Below are 21562 nucleotides of genomic sequence, written 5' to 3'. Positions count from 1 at the left end.
TGGAACAGCTGGATGGTTGAGGTAGGCACCGCTGATGTGCATTTACAGGTATAATGTGTCAGGCCTGAGTGCATTTAATGATCCAGTTTCCCCTCCCCCCCCCCCCCCCCCCCCCCCCCCCCCGGATTTAGGAGGGGATTAGTTTCTGTGGCTGCAGGAAGCTGGGAGTCCCACTCAGTCACGCTTCCGGCAGTGAAGCAGGGACACTGGAATTTCGACCACAAAAACTTTTGAGTACTCCTGAACTATTTCAATTCCCTAATTGCTAGGGAAAACCTCTGGATGATGAAAGGTTGGTTACCTAGTCATTCTTGCTGGATTTTCATGATCTACACATCCTTTTTTGGTATTAATTAGGGACACACTTTCTAGATTTAAATGGCCTTAGCTAGCCCTAAAGTTTAACGTGTAAGGTTATTTAAAACTGTTCCACATGTAGCTGAATTGTGAATTGCAGGACCATTCGTCTTTTATCTCATTAACATGGGAATAGTTGTCACCTTTTGATTTAATCCTTTTGTACCTCTTAACATCTCCGCTCCCTTTTTTATTTTACCTCCTCGTATTTCATTTTTTAAGTTTTATTTTGGTCTATGCAAATCCTATGTTTTCATCCTAAATGTATTATTTGCTGAAAATCCTCAATGGGCAGTTTGCGCTCCAGGGCAGTGCTTGCTGGCAATGATCTAGCAGTTTTGACTTGTAATATTGCTTGCATAGTACCCAGAGCTGTGGAGTGAAAGAGCTGGTCTTAAAATGTGCGCAGTATTACAGTATGTTAAAGGCATTGCTTATAAAGGTGCAACATTTAAGCTGTTATGCAGCGATCCTGAGACTGCTGGTGTTTTGTGTACTTGTGGTTGTGTGACGTTTCAGGTAGTGCCATGGGGAAGAAAAGCAAAATTGCAAGTAAAGGCCGTCTTATCAAGATATACCACGACGTGTTGTAATTGATTTAAACGCCTATTCAAACAACCAACATCTAGTAGTAAATGAGGGATAGACTGTAAAGAATAACATGATCCGCTTTTGATAGTGTTACTAACTGCAAACTGAAATTCCTCTACTACCAGAGGAAGCTGTTCAGACTGGTAATCAGTTGTCTTGATATTAAGCAAGTGCTTGTTTGCCGTCTGCAGTTAACTATGCCGTCACCTATGCCAGAATACCTGAATGTGCACTACATCTGCGAGTCTGCATCAAGATTACTGTTCCTCTCCATGCACTGGGCAAGGTCTATTCCAGCCTTCCAGGCTCTTGGGTTAGTGATTTATTTTTAACAATCGTCTATTCCAGTTTGCCATTTAGTAGTTATTGTGAAGTGTACATACAAGTGTGGTTCTCCCATGTCATGGGGTGTAATGCACGGTTATGATGTTTAGCTGCAAATCTGGCTTGTCCCCCTCGGGTCGCTGCTCTTAATGACTTAATCGAAGTAATTGTAACTGCTGAGATTATTCATGGGGAAAGAGCCATTGCTTGTAAATTTCAAGCTCCAGTTCAATGTTTGACTTTTCTATTCAATTAGTTTTGCATCTTTAACGAAGTATGGCACATTCAGTTGTGATGGACATGCACTAGCTGAAAAATGTTTCATATATACAAGCAGATCTACTATGACGTTTTTGGTGAGTCGGAGGTTTTATAAGAATGATGGTGTTATGCTAACTAACATTACCGAGGACACTGATGTATCGGTACTGGAGGCAGCCCTGGGACTCAGAAGCTCGAAGTCTGGCAATACTAGCATGGGGGTCTCTGTCTCAGTTCTGAGAGAGGTTCCAAGGTCTGGGAGCACTGGGAGTTATATAAACAAATCTGTTTATATGAAAAAATATTTTCAATTTCTCACTATATAAAACGCAGGCAGCTGTTGTAACTATTTAGCAGCAAATTATGCCCCATTGCATATCTTCAGGAAGCAATTTGTTCTGTGTACTTGCTGTATAAATAGTCTTCCACAATTGCATATAAAAGAACTTGCATTTCTATAGGTATTTAAGTAGGATTATGTCGGAGATGCATTGATGTATCATGTTGATGAACAATTGCATGTTGCTAACTTGCAGTAATATAACATGAATTTCCTTCTCCACATCACCATGCTGCTGAGTTTCTGATCCCCGCCATGTCACTGTAGGCAACCACTAAGTAGAGAGAGCCAGTTTCCATTGAGGTAGGAAAAATTGGAGTGAGAGTGGCCACTAAATTGCTTTTGACCACTATTTGGCATTGGAGGCCTGGGAAAAAAACTTATGATGGGATGATACGAAACCAAAGGCACAGTTGAAGGGTTTAGTAGGCATTTGGAGATGGGAAGGTGAAGCGAACTCAACAGCATTCCATTGGGTCAGGCCGTAATGACAAAGAGTGGCCGCAAGTGGTGGAGTGGAAGGAGCAGAGAACGAGTTGTTGAATGGTGTCAAAGGAGTGGAGGGTGCATGAGGGGATGTGCGGCAGGAGGTGAAGCAAGCTGGGATATTCTGATCTGTATAGATTGGTGCTACATTTACCCAGTGGGCCATCGGATTCAGTGTTATATTAGAATTTATTAAAAATTGTAGAGGTCCATCATTAAGTGTGATTGATTTGTGAAAAGTTTTTAGTTCTTTGTCACATGTTTTTATTCTCGGTTTAAGAATTTTAAATAGTTTATCTTGTTCCACAGGCCAGACAATAATACAGCTTTGGTACGTGCTTGTTGGAATGAACTCTTTACACTTGGTCTTGCCCAGTGTTCCCAAGTGATGAATTTATCGACCATACTCACTGCAATCGTTAACCATCTGCAAACAAGTCTCCAGCAAGGTAGGCAGAGAGCTGCTCTTCAAAGGTTGATTTGGGCATGTGCTGGCATAGTTCAAACACTTCATTTAGTGTGCCATGGAGTAATAAAGAAAATAAATACTTGCATTTATTGAGGTGAGAGATACTATAAAACTAAAAGAAAGGGCTTGTACAAATGCAAAGAATAGTGATAAAGAACAGCAAAGGGATACAAAGAAAGTAGTAAGAGCTGCAAAAAGGGAATAAGAGAATAAACCTGCGAGGGATATCAAGGTCAGCACTAAAGGTTTTTACAAGTATATTAAGAGAAAGGAGGTGGCTATGGATAACGTGGACCCCTTAAAGACAGACGCATGTGATAATGTAATTGAAAATAAGGAAATGGTAGACTTGCTAAATAATTACTTCGTATCGGTCTACACGGTAGAGGAAGAGGATAAAGTACCAGAGATCGTGAAAAATTAAAATAAATCAAGGGGAGGAACTTGCTAGATTTAATATAAGTTTTTAAAAAATTATAATGGAGAAAATAATGAGACTAAAGATAGATAAATCCCCAGGAACTGATCATTTCCAGTGTATTGAAAGAAGTAGGTGAGGAAATTGTAGATTCTTTAGTCATAATCTTCCAAAAATCTCTTGATTCAGGAATTGTCCCCTTGGATTGGAAAATTGCCCATGCCACTCCATTATTTAAGAAGGGTAGGAGAGATAAACTAGGAAATGATAGGCCCATTAGTCTGACAACAACTTGCATTTATATAGCGGCTTTAACATAGTAAAATGTCCCACGGCGCTTCACAGGAGCATTCTCAAACAGAATATGACCCGAGCCACGTGAGCTATTAGGACAGGTGACCAAAAGCTTGGTCAAAGAGAGAGGTTTTAAACTTCTTAAAGGTGGAGAGAGAGATGGAGAGGTTCAGGGAGGGAATTTCGGAGCTTAGGGCCGAGGCAGCTGAAGGCTCGGCCACCAATAATGGAGTGATGAAAATCGGGGATGCGCAAGAGACCAGAATTGGAGAAACACACAGTTCTTGGAGGATTGTAGGAGGTTACAGAGATGGGGAGGGGCGAGGCCATGGAGGGAATTTAAAACCAGGATGACCATTTTAGAATCATGACGTTGCTAGGCCGGGAGCCAATGTAGGTCAGCGAGCACAGGGGTGATGGGTGAATGGGACTTGGTGTGAGTTAGGATACAGCTCTTTGGGGAAGTTACTAGAATCTGTTATGAGGGACAGAGTGACAAATATGAGTTGACCAGCATGGATTTGTAATGGGTAAATCATGTCCAACGAACCTAGTTGAAATTTTTTTGAGGTAACTAACTAATGTGGTAGATAAGGGAGTGTCTATGGATGTTATTTATAATGGACTTCCAGAAGGCATTCGATAAAGTTCCACACAAGAGCCTATTAACAAAAATGAGAGCACATGGAATTGGAGACAACCTATTGACAAGGGTAAGGAATTGGTTAGGGGGTAGGAAACCGAGAGTAGGGATAATGGGTATGTCCTCCAATTGGTAGGATGTGACTAGTGGTGTCCCCCAGGGATCTGTACTGGGGCACAGCTTTTCACTATATTTATAAATGACTTGGATGAAGGAATAGAGAGCTGTATATCCAAGTTTTCTGGCAACACCAGGTTAGGTGGCACAGTAAATAGTGCAGATGGGAGCAGAAAGTTGTAAAGGGACATTGGTCGATTAGGGGAGAGGGCAAAACTGTGGCAGATGGAGTTCAATGTGGGGAAGTGTGCGGTCATCCATTTGGTAACTAAGAAAGATAGATCAGAGTATTTTCTAAACGGTGAGGTGCTAAGAACTGTGGTGGAGCAGAGAGGTTTAGGTCCTAGATCAGAAATCACTAAAAGCTAGTGGACAGGTACGAAAAATAATTTAAAAAGCTAATGGGATGTTAGCCTTCATCCCAAAGAGGTGGATGTTATGCTGCAGTTATATAAAGTTCTGGTTCGACCCCATCGGGAGCACTGCGTTCAGTTCAGGGCCCCGCACCTCGGGAAGGATATATTGGCCTCGGAGGGGGAGCAGCGCAGATTCACCAGAATGATACCGGGGCTAAAAGGGTTAAATTATGACGACGGGTTGCACAGACTGGGCTTGTATTCCCTCGAGTATAGAAGCTTAAGGGGTGATCTAATTGAGGCGTTTCAAGACGATTAAAGGATTTGATGTGGTAGATAGAGAGAAACTATTTTCTCTGGTGGGGGAGGGAGGTTCACCACGCACTAACTTTTAAATCGAATTATCCTGGGTCACTTGTAATGGCACTGGGAGAAGCCTGGGATCAGGAGGCCTCCTCATCTTCTAATTTAGAGCTTGTGTGGCACTGGGAGACATGCCGGTATTAAGTCATTAAGAGTCAACCACATATTGTGGGACTTGAGTTACCTTTCAGCCAGACCAGATGAGGGTGGCATGTTCTGTTCCCTGAAGGACATTAGTGAACCAGTGGGATTTTCACAACAGTCCTGAAGTGTTTATGGTTAGTTTTCTGACCCTAACCCAAAATGTACCATCTGACTCTGACTCTGATTTATGAAGTTCAAATTCTCAGCTTGCTAGGGTTGGGTTTGAACTCGCAGCTTCTGGGGTGCTGGTCCAGTGCCATAGCCAGTAGGTTATTGGACCAGTCATAAATTAGTGAGGGATGGGGAGGGAGAAACCGTTCCTATGAAATCAAGTGCAGCAAATTAATTTGCACTTGTACGAAGGGAAAAATATTGACATCAGTTTTCTGTTGATTGTCTCATCTTACACAGTTTATTATTGCAATCACTGGAAAGTGTTTAGTGGCGGTGCACTTAATGTGCTGTGCCATATTGTAAATCACAGGATGGGGCCCGTGATTTACAGGACTGGGAGCTCCCATTCTAATTTAGGGGAGGCTGCAAGAGGAGGCTTGGGGGAATGGAGGAGTTACTGCAGACTGTTTGGGAAGTCAGAACAATAATGGGGAAGATGGAGAAAATAGGCCATGGATGGAAAATATGCAGTGGGTGAGACTATTTGATCATCTCCATTTTGCAGTGAGGTTTCTGTTCTCCACACCGTTCTTTCAGTTCAGTTTGAGGATGTGTCATGCTGATAGAGTACTGTTTGTTGTGCTGTTTTTTAATGAACAGATAAATTGTCAGCAGACCGAGTGAAAGTGGTGATGGAGCACATCTGGAAACTGCAGGAGTTCTGTAACAGCATGGTTAAACTATCTCTGGATGGATACGAATATGCCTACCTGAAGGCAATCGTCCTCTTTAGTCCAGGTGAGTGTAGCTCGAGGCTATAAAGACCAAATAATGAGAGCTTGACTTTCAAATCTGCTTGAAGTGCAAGTCATAGAATTTTACAGCATAGAAGGCGTCCATTTGGCCCATTGTGCTGTGCTGGCTCTCTGAAAAAGCAATTCATTTAGTCCCATTCCCCAAATTCCTTTACATTTTGCTTATTCCAATATTTTCCCACTTCCCTTTTGATAGCTATTTTTCGCCAGTGGCAGGGCTTTCCACGTCCTAAGAAAATCCTGCTAAACTTTCCCTATGTTATTATGGAAGAAAAACATAAAGACTAAACTTCTATACATTATAAAAGTAAACTTAAAAATAAATTGTTGCATTTAATGGTTAAAATAACCAAGTGATATTCACTCAGGCTAAGGTTTAAGTTTTATATATATTTCCAAAATAAATGTTTAATTGCTTATTGCTCTTTTGACATTTAATCACGGCTTCTTGATCTGACAGAAAATTATTTGAACTCCGCTCATATTAAAGGGAAAGTTAAATCATTTAAATGATCCCCATGTACATTTCCATAAAATGAAGACTTTTACAGATGATTATATAAGGGTAGATTTTCCGAATTGGTGGCCCTTAGCACAGATCTTCATCCACACGGAGAGCTAATTGGAGTATCAGTGCCCAGGTTAACGTGCCCATTTTCCAACTAGCCCAATAGCCCACCAGTCAGGCTCTGCAAGGTCTCGCTGAAGCTGTTCCTAAGCTACAGAGACGCTTGCAAGTACGGCCGACTGTTTAGAAGCTGTTGCTAAGCAACAGGGTTTGTTGCCAGATACGGAAAGCTCCGTATGTTTCAACATTAGCGCTGGTTTGTCCGGCACTTTTGATGGGACGGCAACAGGTCGGTGCCGGAGAGCACAAAGTTTCCTGTATATTTTTCTTATTACATTCAATTTTCTGCCTAAAAGAAGAAAGTAAAGTGTTTAAGGCTGTGAACGAGCAGGTTTTAGATGATTAACCTGTGCAACATTTTAAGACTATTTTGTTTTCCTTAGATCACCCAGGCCTAATTAATGCAGCACAGATTGATAAATTTCAAGAGAAGGCATATATGGAACTTCAGGATTATGAAGGAAAAGCCTATCCAGATGATTCTTACAGGTATGATGAAATAAATGTCTGCAGTCCCATTGCGACGGCTAGATTTGGATATACTGTAGGGCAGGGGTGTCAAAATCATTTTCTATGGTGGGCCTGATCTGACATCCTGGCACTTGGCATGGGCCACATTCTGCAAAGTTATTTGGACACACCGGAGTAGAAATTGGTACCCATTTGGCCTGTTTTGGGGCATAAAACTGGTGCAACGTAAACCAATTTTTGAGTGCTAGGCCTTGTGCCTAATCTGCGCCGCCATATGGTCCTCACTGTTTTAAAGCGTCCCTGGCTGCCACCTGAAATCAGTTTTGTACCAATTCAAATATGCAAGGATGGGTACTGCGCCTGTTTCAGGACCCTTCTGCAAAATGTGTGGAAAAACTAGGTGGCGCATGCGCCATGCAAGCTCCGACTAATTTTTCCAGTTTTACAGTGGTCCTTAAAGGGACCGCGCGCGGTATGCCGCTAAAGAAATGGTTGGGGAAGTTTGTTTCCCTTCTGCATTTTCCCCCGCCCTGCCTCGCAGGACTCGCTGGCAATGCAGCAGGCCCAAATTTGATCCCCAACGTCGGGTGAGCTGCCTCTGGAGGTGCCGGCAGCTCGCCTCTATTACTAAAATGAGGCCCTAGGCCCAATTTCAGAGGAGCCCCTGGCTCCGGCTGCTGACACACACATGAATTCCCACCCCACTATTTCTGCTGGTTTTAGCATGCAGTTCTTCAAAGATTCTCCCTCAGAAAATTATTTTGATGTCGCAGATATTTCATGGGCAATCAACAATGTTCCCTTCAAGCTGCGTGGCCGCGCAGCGATCTGGAGGTCCCGCGCAGGCCGCTCAACGGCTTTATAATGGAAAAAACTGCGCATGCACGGTAATTTGAATGGGCCGCACACCAAAAAAAAAAGCGGGAACATTGGCAATCACATAGAAACATAGAAGATAGGAGCAGGAGTAGGCCATTCGGCCCCTCGAGCCTGCTCCACCATTCAATGAGATCATGGCTGATCATCCAAATTCAGTACCCTGTCCCTGCTTTCTCCCCATATCCCTTGATCCCTTTAGCCTTAAGAAATATATCTACAGGAAACTTTGTGCTATCCGGCACCGACGGGACCGAGCTGCTGCCGTACACTCCAAACTGCCGTACACTCCAGAGCTAATGTTGAAACATACGGAGATTTTCATCTCCGTATGAATCAACCAACCCCGTTGCTTAGCAACAGCCTCTAAACAGTTGGCAAGCGTCTCTGTAGCTGAAGCTGTTGCTTAGCTACAGACCTTGCACAGCTTGACTGTTCAAAAAAAGCAAAGAAAAGAAACGAAAAGAATAAAAAACAGCTCCTGATTTTTGCTGGTGGCTCCAGCTTGCCGGAAGGTTTGCCTCCGGATAACTCAAAGTTTCCTGTAACTCTCTGGGTGAAGAAATTCCTCCTCACCTCTGTCCTAAATGGCTTACCCCTTATCCTTAGACTGTGACCCCTGGTTCTGGACTCCCCCGCCATCGGGAACATCCTTCCTGCATCTAGTCTGTCTAGTCCTGTTAGAATTTTATAAGTTTCAATGAGATCCCCTCTCATTCTTCTAAACTCCAGCGAGTACAAGCCCAATCGACCCAATCTCTCCTCGTACGTCATTCCTGCCATCCCAGGTATCAGTCTCGTGAATCTTCACTGCACTCCCTCCATGGCAAGAACATCCTTCCTCAGATGTTCACATATCATGTCTTAACAGCAGCATCACATTATACGGTGAGCATTGGAAACTTTTTAAATTACGGTGCTAATTCAGAAGATCTATCTTTACTTAACATTCCTGTGTACTTAATATTTCTCGCCATGGTTTGCTTCATAGTGTCTTCGAATGTTGTGTTCTTTCATCACAACAGCTTGTTGCTTACAAATCGAGCACGTGGGCTTTCCATTCATGTCCACAAAAGTACAGGAAACTTTGGTTTATCCGGAGGTTAACTGTCTGGAATGCTCGAGTCACCGGCAAAAATCAGGAGCCGTTTCGTTAGGTTTTTTTTCTTTTCGTTGCTTTTTTTTCCACCAGTCAGGCTCTGTAAGGTCTCGCTGAAGCTGTTGCTAAGTTACAGAGACGCTTGCAAGGTACGGCCAACTGTTTAGAAGCTGTTGCTAAGCAACAGGGTTTGTTGCCAGATACGGAGCTCAAAATCTCCGTATGTTTCAACATTAGCGCTGGTTTGTCCGGCACTTTTGATGGGACGGCAACAGCTCGGTGCCGGATAGCACAAAGTTTCCTGTACATTAATTTCATAATCTGTAAATGTTCTGGGAATATACCTAATCGGTGCCGAATGTGTTCTGGGATCCAAACTGCCCAGTTTAAGAGGGGAGTACAGAAAAGACTATTGTCAGAGCTTTAAAAACAATGATTTTTGCTTCTGAGAAAAGGGAGACAGTCATTTGTAACAAAGACACTGAAGCTGGTTGTAATTGTTTTTCTCAAGTGAATCGGTAGTGTGGGATCGACTGAGGCAAAGTAACTCTTAAATAGTTTTATTTATTGAATTGTTCGAGTTCGAGTTATCATCACCATTCATAGAATCATAGAATGGTTACAGCACAGAAGGAGGCCCGTCGAGCCCGTGCAGGCTCTCTGCAAGAACACTTCAGCTAGTCCCACTCTCCCACCCTTTCCCTGTAGCTCTGCAAATGTTTTTCCTTCAGGCACTTATCCAATTCCCTTTTGAAAGCCACGATTGAGTCTGCCTCCAACACCCTTTCTGGCAGTGCATTCCAGATCCTGAGCACTCGCTGCATAAAAAAGTTTTTCCTCATGTCGCCTTTGGTTCTTCTGCCAATCACCTTAAATCTGTGTCCTCTGGTTCTCGACCCTTCCGCCAACGGAAACAGTTTCTCGTTATCTACTCTGTCTACTCCCCTCATGATTTTGAATACCTCCATCAAATCTCCTCTCAACCTTCTCTGCTCTAAGGAGAACAACTCCAGCTTCTCCAGTCTATCCACATAACTGAAGTCCCTCATCCCTGGAATCATTCTCGTAAATCTTTTCTGCACCCTCTCTAAGGCCGTCACATCCTTCCTAAAGTGCGGTGCCCAGAATTGGACACACTACCTCAGTTGAGGCCAAACCAGTGTTTTATAAAGGTTCATCATAACTTCCTTGCTTTTGCACTTTATGCCTCTATTTATGAAGCCCAGTATCCCGTATGCTTTTTTTAACCGCTTTCTCAACCTGCCCTGCCACCTTCAACGATTTGTGCACATATACCCCCAGGTCTCTCTGTTCATGCACCCCCTTTAGGATTGTACCCTTTAATTTATATTGCCATTCCATGTTCTTATGTGGCTCAGTGGGCAGCACTCTCACCTGAGTCAGAAGGTTGTGGGTTCAAGTTCCACTCCAGGGACTTGAGCACAAAATCCAGGCTGACACTCCAGTGCAGTACTGAGGGAGTGCCGCACTGTTGGAGATGTCGTCTTTCGGATGAGATGTTAAACCGAGGCCTCATCTGCTCTCTCAAGTGGACGTAAAAGATCACACGGCACTATTTCGAAGAAGAGCAGGGGAGTTCTCCCCGGTGTCCTGGTCAATAGTTAGCCCTCGACCAACATGACTAAAACAGATTATCTGGTCATTATCACATTGCTGTTTGTGGGAGCTTGCTGTGTGCAAATTGGCTGCTGTGTTTCCTACATTATAACTGACTACACTTCAAAACGTACTTCATTGGCTGTAAAATGCTTTGAGACGTCCGGTGGTCGTGAAAGGTGCTATAGAAATCCAAGTCTTACATTTTGGTAAAGAAAGAAAAGATTCAATTTTCACTTTTCTGCATTAAATTTCATCTGTCACGTGTCTGCCCATTTCACCAGCCTGTCTGTCTTCTTGAAGTCTATCACTATCCTCACTGTTCACTATTCTTCCAAGTTTTGTGACACCTGCAAATTTTGAAATTGTACCCTGTACTCCCAAGTCCAAGTCATTAATATACATCAAGAAAAGCAGTGGTCCCAGTACCGACCCCTGGGGAACACCACTGTATACCTTCCCCCCAGTCCGAAAAACAACCGTTCACCACTACTCTCTGTTTCCTGTCACATAGCCAATTCCGTATCCATGCTGCCACTGTCCCTTTTAGTCCATGGGCTTCAAGTTTGCTGGCAAGCCTTTTATGTGTCACTTTGTCGAACGCCTTTTGGAAATCCATGTACACCAACCTCATGGACCTTCTCTGTTACCTCATCAACAAACTCGATCAAGTTAAACACGATTTGCCTTTAACAAATCCATGCTGGCTTTCCTTAATTAATCCATATTAATCCAGCAACCTTTGCTGAAGTAAATGGTGGAAATAAAAGCAGATCAATGGATTTAGGTAGGGACACATCTGCCTTCCAAGTTTTATGGATTCGCATCATTAAAATCTCAGCCACCAGGGGAGTCGCACCCCTCCAATCCCATCTCTCAGCTGTTCCTCTTTATCAGACCCGACACCATAGTCATAATTGTTAGTTGCAACAAAATCACCGATAAGTAATCATTTTTATTTCAAACTAGACTGCAACTCCAGCATTCTGTTTAATTATTAATTATTTACTGAGGTTTCTGTTTCCATCTCTGTCCTTCTCTGGGTTCTGTTTCAGAGAGAGATCTTATTGAGCTACTCCGCCTAAGTTACTTTAGCTCAGGCTGTTCTGGATGGCTGTACTTTGCAAACTCACCTGTTCCTTATCTAACTCCTCCAAATCAGACAAAACAGGGAAATGTCTAGGAGTGTAGTGTGCCACAACCCTGACATACTGTGCAGTACCTTGCTAAGTCCTGTACTGTGGGATTCAGATTTTTATTAGCTACTCCAAAAACCACTTACACTTGGACATAACAAGACAACCGTCCAGAGATAATCTTTCATTGTTTACCCATAGTAAGGTCCCCAGATTTTGCTCACCCCTTTACTGTCTGCTCCCCTCAGTGCCGCTCCCACTCGCCCCTTTACTGACTGCTCCTCCCTCAGTGTCACTCCCACTCGCCCCTTTACTGACTGCTCCTCCCTCAGTGTCGCTCCCACTCGCCCCTTTACTGACTGCTCCTCCCTCAGTGCCGCTCCCACTCGCCCCTTTACTGACTGCTCCTCCCTCAGTGTCACTCCCACTCGCCCCTTTACGGACTGCTCCTCCCTCAGTGGCGCTCCCACTCACCCCTTTACTGTCTGCTCCCCTCAGTGTCACTCCCACTCGCCCCTTTACTGACTGCTCCTCTCTCAGTGCCGCTCCCACTCGCCCCTTTACTGACTGCTCCTCCCTCAGTGTCACTCCCACTCGCCCCTTTACTGACTGCTCCTCCCTCAGTGTCACTCCCACTCGCCCCTTTACGGACTGCTCCTCCCTCAGTGGCGCTCCCACTCACCACTTTACTGTCTGCTCCCCTCAGTGTCACTCCCACTCGCCCCTTTACTGACTGCTCCTCTCTCAGTGCCGCTCCCACTCGCCCCTTTACTGACTGCTCCTCCCTCAGTGTCGCTCCCACTCGCCCCTTTACTGACTGCTCCTCCCTCAGTGTCACTCCCACTCGCCCCTTTACTGACTGCTCCTCCCTCAGTGTCGCTCCCACTCGCCCCTTGACTGACTGCTCCTCCCTCAGTGCCGCTCCCACTCGCCCCTTTACTGACTGCTCCTCCCTCAGTGTCGCTCCCACTCGCCCCTTTACTGACTGCTCCTCCCTCAGTGTCGCTCCCACTCGCCCCTTTACTGACTGCTCCTCCCTCAGTGCCGCTCCCACTTGCCCCTTTACTGACTGCTCCTCCCTCAGTGTCACTCCCACTCGCCCCTTTACTGACTGCTCCTCTCTGTGCTGCTCCCACTCGCCCCTTTACTGACTGCTCCTCCCTCAGTGTCACTCCCACTCGCCCCTTTACTGACTGCTCCTCCCTCAGTGTCATTCCCACTCGCCCCTTTACTGACTGCTCCTCTCTCAGTGCCGCTCCCACTCGCCCATTTACTGACTGCTCCTCCCTCAGTGCCGCTCCCACTCGCCCCTTTACTGACTGCTCCCCTCAGTGCCGCTCCCACTCGCCCCTTTACTGACTGCTCCTCCCTCAGTGTCGCTCCCACTCGCCCCTTTACTGACTGCTCCTCCCTCAGTGTCGCTCCCACTCGCCCCTTTACTGACTGCTCCTCTCTCAGTGCCTCTCCCACTCGCCCCTTTACTGACTGCTCCTCCCTCAGTGTCGCTCCCACTCGCCCCTTTACTGACTGCTCCTCCCTCAGTGGCGCTCCCACTCGCCCCTTTACTGACTGCTCCTCTCTCAGTGCCGCTCCCACTTAACCCTTTACTGACTGCTCCTCCCTCAGTGCCGCTCCCACTCGCCCCTTTACTGACTGCTCCTCCCTCAGTGCCGCTCCCACTCGCCCCTTTACTGACTGCTCCTCCCTCAGTGTCGCTCCCACTCGCCCCTTTACTGACTGCTCCTCTCTCAGTGCCTCTCCCACTCGCCCCTTTACTGACTGCTCCTCCCTCAGTGTCGCTCCCACTCGCCCCTTTACTGACTGCTCCTCCCTCAGTGGCGCTCCCACTCGCCCCTTTACTGACTGCTCCCCTCTCAGTGCCGCTCCCACTTAACCCTTTACTGACTGCTCCTCCCTCAGTGGCGCTCCCACTCGCCCCTTTACTGACTGCTCCGCCCTCAGTGCCGCGCCCACTCGCCCCTTTACTGACTGCTCCTCTCTCAGTGCCGTTCCCACTCGCCCCTTTACTGACTGCTCCTCTCTCAGTGCCGCTCCCACTCGCCCCTTTACTGACTGCTCCTCCCTCAGTGTCGCTCCCACTCGCCCCTTTACTGACTGCTCCTCAGTGTCGTTCCCACTCGCCCCTTTACTGACTCCTCTCTCAGTGCCGCTCCCACTCGCCCCTTTACTGACTGCTCCTCCCTCAGTGCCGCTCCCACTCGCCCCTTTACTGACTGCTCCCCCCTCAGTGTCGCTCCCACTCGCCCCTTTACTGACTGCTCCCCCCTCAGTGTCGCTCCCACTCGCCCCTTTACTGACTGCTCCTCCCTCAGTGTCGCTCCCACTCGCCCCTTTACTGTCTGCTCCCCTCAGTACCGCTCCCACTCGCCCCTTTACTGACTGCTCCTCCCTCAGTGCCGCTCCCACTCGCCCCTTTACTGACTGCTCCTCCCTCAGTGCCGCTCCCACTCGCCCCTTTACTGACTCCTCCCTCAGTGCCGCTCCCACTCGCCCCTTTACTGACTCCTCCCTCAGTGTTGCTCCCACTCGCCCCTTTACTGACTGCTCCTCCCTCAGTGCCTCGCCCACTCGCCCCTTTACTGACTGCTCCTCTCAGTGCTGCGTCCCACCCAGTTCCCCCCCCCATTCCCCAGTCCCTGAACCCTCAGTCCCATTAACCCTGCCCTAAATCCCAGTCTCTCGACCCTTATTTCCCTGTTATCCTTTCCAATCCCAATCTCCTGCCCCCTAGCCCATGTACACCTTCCAGCCCAAACTTGCACCTCTCCCCTCCACTAATCGCCAATGTTGCCCCTAAGGTGCACCAATCGGGAGGTCCGTGCAGGCTGCTCACCAGCAGCTGCTGCTGCCACTGGAACAGCTACCGCACAGCAAGCTTTAAAGGGACCGCACAGCAAGCTTTAAAGGGACCGCACACCAAAAAAAATGAGGAAACATTGCTCGTCGATCCCGTTTCCTGTCAAAAACTAGCTGGCGTATGACTTGAGTGCGAATGCCTTGCAACATAAAAGGTAAAGGTTCTAATTGATGTATTTATAATTTAGTCTTTTTTTTTCAGGTTATCGAGGCTTCTTCTTAGATTGCCAGCACTACGACTCATGAGTTCAGCTATCACAGAAGAACTGTTCTTTGCCGGACTAATAGGAAATGTGCAGATTGACAGTATAATACCTTACATATTGCGAATGGAAACTGCAGAGTACAACAGTCAGATCACAGGCTCTGCAGTGTGATTTAACACCTATGAACAATCGTAACGACCTGTTGGAAGCATCTTCGCCTTCACTTCACCAATGAGGGACAATTGCAGGTTGTTCGTGTACAAAGAAATCACGGGGTAGTCTTTATAAAAGAAGAGAACGAGAAAAAGCAATTCATGGGGAGTAGACTGTGAATATTTTTCATTGATGAATTGTGCTTGATAGCAATTGTAATAATAAAAAAGTGACCATGAATGATCCCTTCCTTTTTTTAAATTGTTAGTTTCTGCAGTTTGCAGAATGCGTGTACAGCTTGGGTTGAAAAACGCCACGATCATATATTTGTGTTTACCCCGATTTTTTTTAAATAATTTTTATAGGACTGTATTTGACTAAACAGTCATTTGAGAAATATGGGCTTGTTTAATGTTTCAGTAACATATTGATAAAGCACTGATGTTGCATGTCTGAGACTGTTCCTATATATAGCATAGCATTTAGATGTGGATCCACACATTTTTTCGGCAAATATTGGACAACTATGTGAATAGCTGACACATTTGTCTTTATCAAATGAATAAGTCATTGTATCTGGTAGCTTAATTTTATTGATGTATCACATTCTGTATTCTTTTTAATGAATAAGAATATAAGGGAAAGCTGGAGAGACGGCAAATCTTATTTTGCAGTGCTACTATGCCAAGCTAATGTTAGATCTTGTCGTCCTGTTCATTGTAGAGTGATGTATAATAGCAAGCACACTGAAGCCTGCCTGATCTTCAGTGGACCCACAACCAGGCCCAACTGGTTAACAGCCCAAGGAAACAGTCTCACTTTTATGTTGAAGTCACGCACAGACGTGCTAATTGGAAGAATATGGATTTGACTCGAGGAATTGGATGAGTTTAAAAAGCAGCTGTAAAAAAAAACTTACTGTAGCACTTTGATAACTGTCGAGAAAACAACAATGCAAAGTTTTATTCCCATTATACATCCCAGTTTCTTTCCACCTCGCCCCCCCCCCCCCCACCCAAGCTATTTGTTTTTCAACCATTACCCTGATAAAAGTCCATTAAATGCACAGTAGAAATCTGTGATTTAGCAGGCAACGGGCCAAGTCCATGAGGAAAATGGACTTCCCCCAAAAAGAATATCAGTGGCAGATACCGTAAACCGTAAAATTTGAATAAATTTTGCTATTTTCGCACATTTAAATTTGCTGGGAAATTACCTCCTCTGGCTGCAAGTCCTGGCAGTCTTGGGCTGCACACAATTTTCTTTGTGCTAATATTTCCTGAAGTACAGTAACTGACTTCAAATTTATGTTCCAATAAAATGGAAATGGTTGATGATAGGTGTTTAGTCTGTACAGTTACAGGTTTAGCCAGTTTTTAGTGTTGCAGCAATGTTTTCTGCTGCACTACAGTGGAAACTTTACCTGCATCGAAATGTTTTACGGAATGCCATTCGCAAATACATGTTTTCTGTACGAATTGTGGTTTACAATATTCAACTTTAGAATTTTACAAAATGTCCTGTTAAACACTTGGAACCGAAAGCAATGCTAGTATTGAGGAACTAGAGATTACGTGGCCTGTTGTTTGTTGGATTCCTTTCGCTACTGACCTTCGGTTCCTTTGAAGGAAGCCGTTTTCATTCAGCAGTCTTAACCTGCTGCAGATTTCCATCGGGCCAGAATCTGCGTCGTTTTTTTTTTTAAAAGGGGGGGTGGGTGGGTTGGTTCTTTTTGGTTTGTGAAGTAGGGGGAAAAATTGAAACAGTATAAGATGAAACTTCTGACTATTGCTAGCTTTCTCACCAGCTTTTGCAGGATAACTTAAGTTGACTATTTTGTATAAAAAAGAAAATATATAATTTAAAAAGCCTTTTTGTGTCTGATTCTTTAAGCCCCCCACCTACCCTGTGTAGTACACAATCGGGTCTCTTGCATGTTTCTAAAAGCAAATTTACTCCTTTTCAGGGCACATTTGAAAACCACATATAAGAACATTAGGTCAATGCAGTCGCTAGATTCTATATTAATGAAATGTGTTCCTTACATAAAGGTTTGACTGAGCACTTTGACTGGGGAGGCAAACCACTGGACTGAACGCTGGTGATTTAAAATTGCACCGTTTGATTCATCAATAGCTAACCGATCATAAAAGCAAAACGATTCCATTACTTGAGATACACCTAGTAATGCAGGTAACAGAGGAAACTCAACACCCGATAATTATAGTTGTTGCCATGACAATCATGAATCGTTTCTATATATTCCCGTGTTAGCGGCCATAAGATGATGATCTGCCGAAGCTGTGTATAACATTAATGTCACTTGCTGTATAAACTATACACATGAACTGAGGCGCAGCCTGAACCCTCTAAGGACAGTGTGCTCTATGGTTTGAAGTGCTTTGCATTCCATATCTGTATGTTATACACTAGTGATAGCTCAATCTTTATACCGTCAGTATCCCCCCTCAGACATTTCCCCCCCCCGCCCCCCCCCCCCACCGTGCTTTTTGTATAAATGCTCCTGTAAATGTCTTGAAATCAGACTACAAGTGTAAATTCTATTTTGGCTGTATTTTTTTAAACAGATTGTAACTGATTTTATTAGGAAAAAAATCTGTGATGTTTTACTTGTTTGTATATAGCTACATGTTAGGATGATGGCAATAAGATTCTGAGTATTAAAACAGCAGCAAACAAATGAGTTGTGTGTATTTGTGTATGATAAAAAAACATTTAGTGAACTAAAACTGGCATTTCTGTATTTTGTTAGTGACTTTTCTTAAAGTGACCAGTAGCTATTGTACAAAAAGCAAAATACCGCAGATGCTGGGAAGTCTGAGCAGGTCAGGCAGCAGCTGGGGTGAGAGCAAGCTTTGCCGTCTATGACCCCTTCGTCGGGCACACCAAACTAATGGCACATTTTAGGTCTTCTGGTGAATCTCCTACCAATGCTCTCTGCATTTTATGTACAGGAAACTTTCGTTTAACCGGAGGTTAAAAGTCCGGAAAGCTCTATCTACCGGCAAAATTCAGGAGCCGTTTCCTATAAGTTTTTTTACTTCTCGTTGCTTTTTTTTTCCCCCAGTCAGGCTCTGCAAGGTCTGTAGCTAAGGAACAGCTTCAGCTAGAGATGATTGCAGCTGCAGCCGACTGTTTTGAAGCTGTTGCTAAGCAACAGGGTTTGTTGATTCACACGGAGCTGAAAAGCTCCGTATGTTTTAACATTGCCGCTGGTTTATACGGCAGTTTTGATCTAACGGCACCAGCTTGGTTCCGTCAGCGCCGGATACCAGAAAGTTTCCTGTATACTGATTGATCTCTAAACAACTTGCATTTATTTAGCACCTTTAGTGTAGCAAAACAGCCCGAGCCGCTTCACGGGAGCGTTATCAAACACAATTTGACACCGAGCCACAAGGAGAATTAGGACAGGTGACCAAAAGCTTGGTCAGAGGTAGGTTTTAAGGAGCGTCTTAAAGGAGGTGGTGTTTCAGGAGGGAATTCCAGAGCTTTCGGCATTGCTCATCGCGAGTCAGGTGTTTCATTACAGCACCAGTGGTATACCATACAATCTAGACTATATCTAACTGATGGGCCCCCCCTCTGCCATTGCTCAGGGTAAGTTGCAGGTTGTGCTGATTTATATTTATGCAGACATTTGCGCCATACAAGTACCAGGCAATGCCCATCTCCAACTAGAGAGAGTTGAATTCCTTTTGACTTTCAATGACATTACCATTGCTGAATCCCCTGCCATCAACATCCTGGAGGTCACGATTGACCAGAAACTCAACTGGACCAGTACCATAACTGCTGTGGCTACAAGAGCAGGTCAGAGGCTGGGTAGTCTAGGGCAAGTGGCTCACCACCTGACTCGCTAAAGCATCGCCACACACAAATCAGGAACGTGAATATCCTCCACCAGTTTTTTTGGGCTGCGCAGCCCACTCAAGCTTCTGCACATGCGTGGTTTTTTGCATTGGGAAACTGGCTCACCAGCTGCGCAGGACCACGAGATAGTTGCATGGTCGCGCAGCTTAAAGCGTACGTTGCTCTCCAGTTGCCTGGATGGGTGCAGTGCCAACAACACTTAAGAAGCTCGACACCATCCAGGACATAACAATTGGGAGCAGGAGTAGGCCATACGGCCCCTCGAGCCTACTCCGCCATTCAATAAGATCATGACTGATCTTCGACCTCAACTCCACTTTCCCACCCGATCTCCATATCCCTTGATTCCCCATGAGTCCAAAAATCTTATCAATCTCAGCCTTGAATATACTCAATGATTCAGTATCCAGAGCCCTTTGGGATAGAGAATTCCAACGATTCACAACCCTCTGAGTGAAGAAATTCTTGCTCCATCTCAGTCTGAAATGGCTGACCCCTTATCCAAAGACTATACCCCCTAGTTCTAGACTCTCCAGCCAGGGGAAACAACCTCTCAGCATCTACCCCTGTCAATCCTCCTCAGAATCTTATATATTTCAATGAGATCACCTCTCATTCTTCTAAACTCGAGAGTATAGGTCCAAATCTACTCAATCCTCATAGGACAACACTCTCATCCCAGGGATCAATCTAGTATTCTAGTATCACTCCAAGGCAAGTATGTCCTTCCTCAGATAAGGAGACCAAAACAGTGCACCGTACGCCAGGGCTTTGGTGAGATCACAACTGTAATAAGACCGTACTCTTATACTCCAACCCTCTTGCAATAAAGGCCAACATGCCATTTGCCTCCCTAATTGCTTGCTGTGTTTCCTGTACGAGGACACCTACATCTCTCTGAACACCAACATATAATAGTTTCTCACCATTTAAAAGTATTCTGTTTTTCTATTCTTCCTACCAAAGTCAATAATCTCACATTTCCCCACATTATACTCCATCTGCCACTTTAGTGCCCACTCACTTAACCTGTCTAGATCCCTTTGCAGGCTCTTTGTGTCCTCCTCACAGCTTACTTTGCTTACTTTCCCACCTAGCTTTCTCCGCTTGATTGGAACCCCATCCACCACTTTAAAACAACTGCTCTCTCCTCCACCGGCGCACACACTGCAGTGTGCACTATCCACAGGATGCACTGCAGCGACTCGCCAAGGGTCCTTCGACAGCACCTCCCAAACCCGCGACCTCTACCGCCTAGAATGACAAGAGCATCACTTTCAAGTTCCCCTCCAAGTCGCACACCATCCTGACTTGGAAATATATCGGTCGTTCCTTCATCGTCACTGGGTCAATACCCTGGAACTCCCTCCCTAACAGCACTGTGGGAGCACCTTCACCACATGGACTGCAGAGGTTCAAGAAGAAAGCCCACCATCTTTTCAAGGACAACTAAGGATGAAGACATCCTGCAGAAAAATCAAAGGATCATTAAAAAAATTGTGTGCTGTTTAAAATTTTTATTAGTTATAAAAAGCCATTGGTGGTGGTGAGGGGGCCACTCCATGGAAGGGCTGTTTGACTGAAGTTCACAGAAACGCCACAGTGGAGATAGAGGCCATTTCGGCCCATCGAGCCTGCACCGACACATATCCCACCCAATCCCCATAACCCCATGTATTTAATCCCCCTAACACTAAGGGTCAATTTATCACAGCCAATCAACCTAACCCGCACATCTTTGGACTGTGGGAGGAAACCGGAGAAAACCCACGCAAACACGGGGAGAATGTGCAAACTCCACAGTCAGTCACCCAAGGCCGGATTCGAACCCGGATCCTTGGCGCTGTGAGGCAACAGTGCTAACCACTATGCCACCATGCTGCCCTTGAGAATCAACTAGTCAAGTAATGAGTCTTTGTTTCTCAATTGGTTTGGGAAGGCAAGGCGAGGTGCCGCGAGGATGGACCTGTTGGTGAACCAATGGTGGAAATTGTTAAAAGGTTTTACCAAAATGTAATTTCAATGGAAGAGACTGAAAGAGCTTTCTGTGGCTTAGTTCTGACAGCTTTTGTGGGCACGTCTTCCCTTGTGCATAGGCTGTGCGCTGCGCTCCTGGCCTTCCTGATGTCAGATGCTGCGCGCTGAAGGGCAAGTCTCCGTTCTGGGGCTCGCACAAGCTAAGTTTGTGTTCTTTCCGTAGGTCGGCGGCGCAATCCATAGTTACGCGGCCGACCGCAATTTTTGGGCCATAATAAATTATCTCCTTTTGGTTTACTGGATAAATTTCATTTGGGAAGAGATTAAACACATCTCTATCATGTGGAGCATAAATACCGCCATAGACCTATTGGGCCGAATGGCCTGTTTCTGTGCAGTAAAATTCGATGTCCACACACTGCTGATCGCCTGTGCTGTCAGCCGGGCCGCGGGGGGGCGCTGTGGGCGGAGCTGGCAGCCGGGCCGCGGGGGGCGGAGCCAGGCCGCGGGGGGCGCGCTGTGGGGCGGAGCCGGGC

General features: G+C 45.6%; 1 protein-coding gene across 28 annotated transcripts in view; it reads left to right on the top strand.

Annotated features, from left to right (window-relative positions):
• The window catches only part of nr2c1 (nuclear receptor subfamily 2, group C, member 1), a 136957-nt gene extending 119052 nt beyond the window's left edge, over positions 1–17905 (top strand). For 23 of the 28 annotated variants that reach the window (XM_086009866.1, XM_086009863.1, XM_086009843.1 and 20 more), the window contains 6 exons: positions 1140–1261; positions 2141–2176; positions 2669–2808; positions 5938–6075; positions 7104–7209; positions 14999–17905. In XM_086009866.1, the coding sequence (XP_085865992.1) occupies positions 1140–1261; positions 2141–2176; positions 2669–2808; positions 5938–6075; positions 7104–7209; positions 14999–15173 (717 nt within the window). In that variant the 3' untranslated portion in view covers positions 15174–17905. The remainder of the gene's footprint in view (positions 1–1139; positions 1262–2140; positions 2177–2668; positions 2809–5937; positions 6076–7103; positions 7210–14998) is intronic. The other 5 variants (XM_086009855.1, XM_086009872.1, XM_086009870.1 and 2 more) reach the window with 3 other exon arrangements.
• The last annotated feature ends 3657 nt before the right edge of the window (positions 17906–21562 follow it).

Source organism: Somniosus microcephalus, chromosome 17, assembly GCF_052327205.1.
Source record: "Somniosus microcephalus isolate GS21.2 chromosome 17, FLI_Smic_1.0, whole genome shotgun sequence".
Classification (NCBI taxonomy): domain Eukaryota; kingdom Metazoa; phylum Chordata; class Chondrichthyes; order Squaliformes; family Somniosidae; genus Somniosus; species Somniosus microcephalus.
Note: the sequence above shows the minus strand (reverse complement) of the source record. Positions and strands in the feature narration are given on the sequence as shown.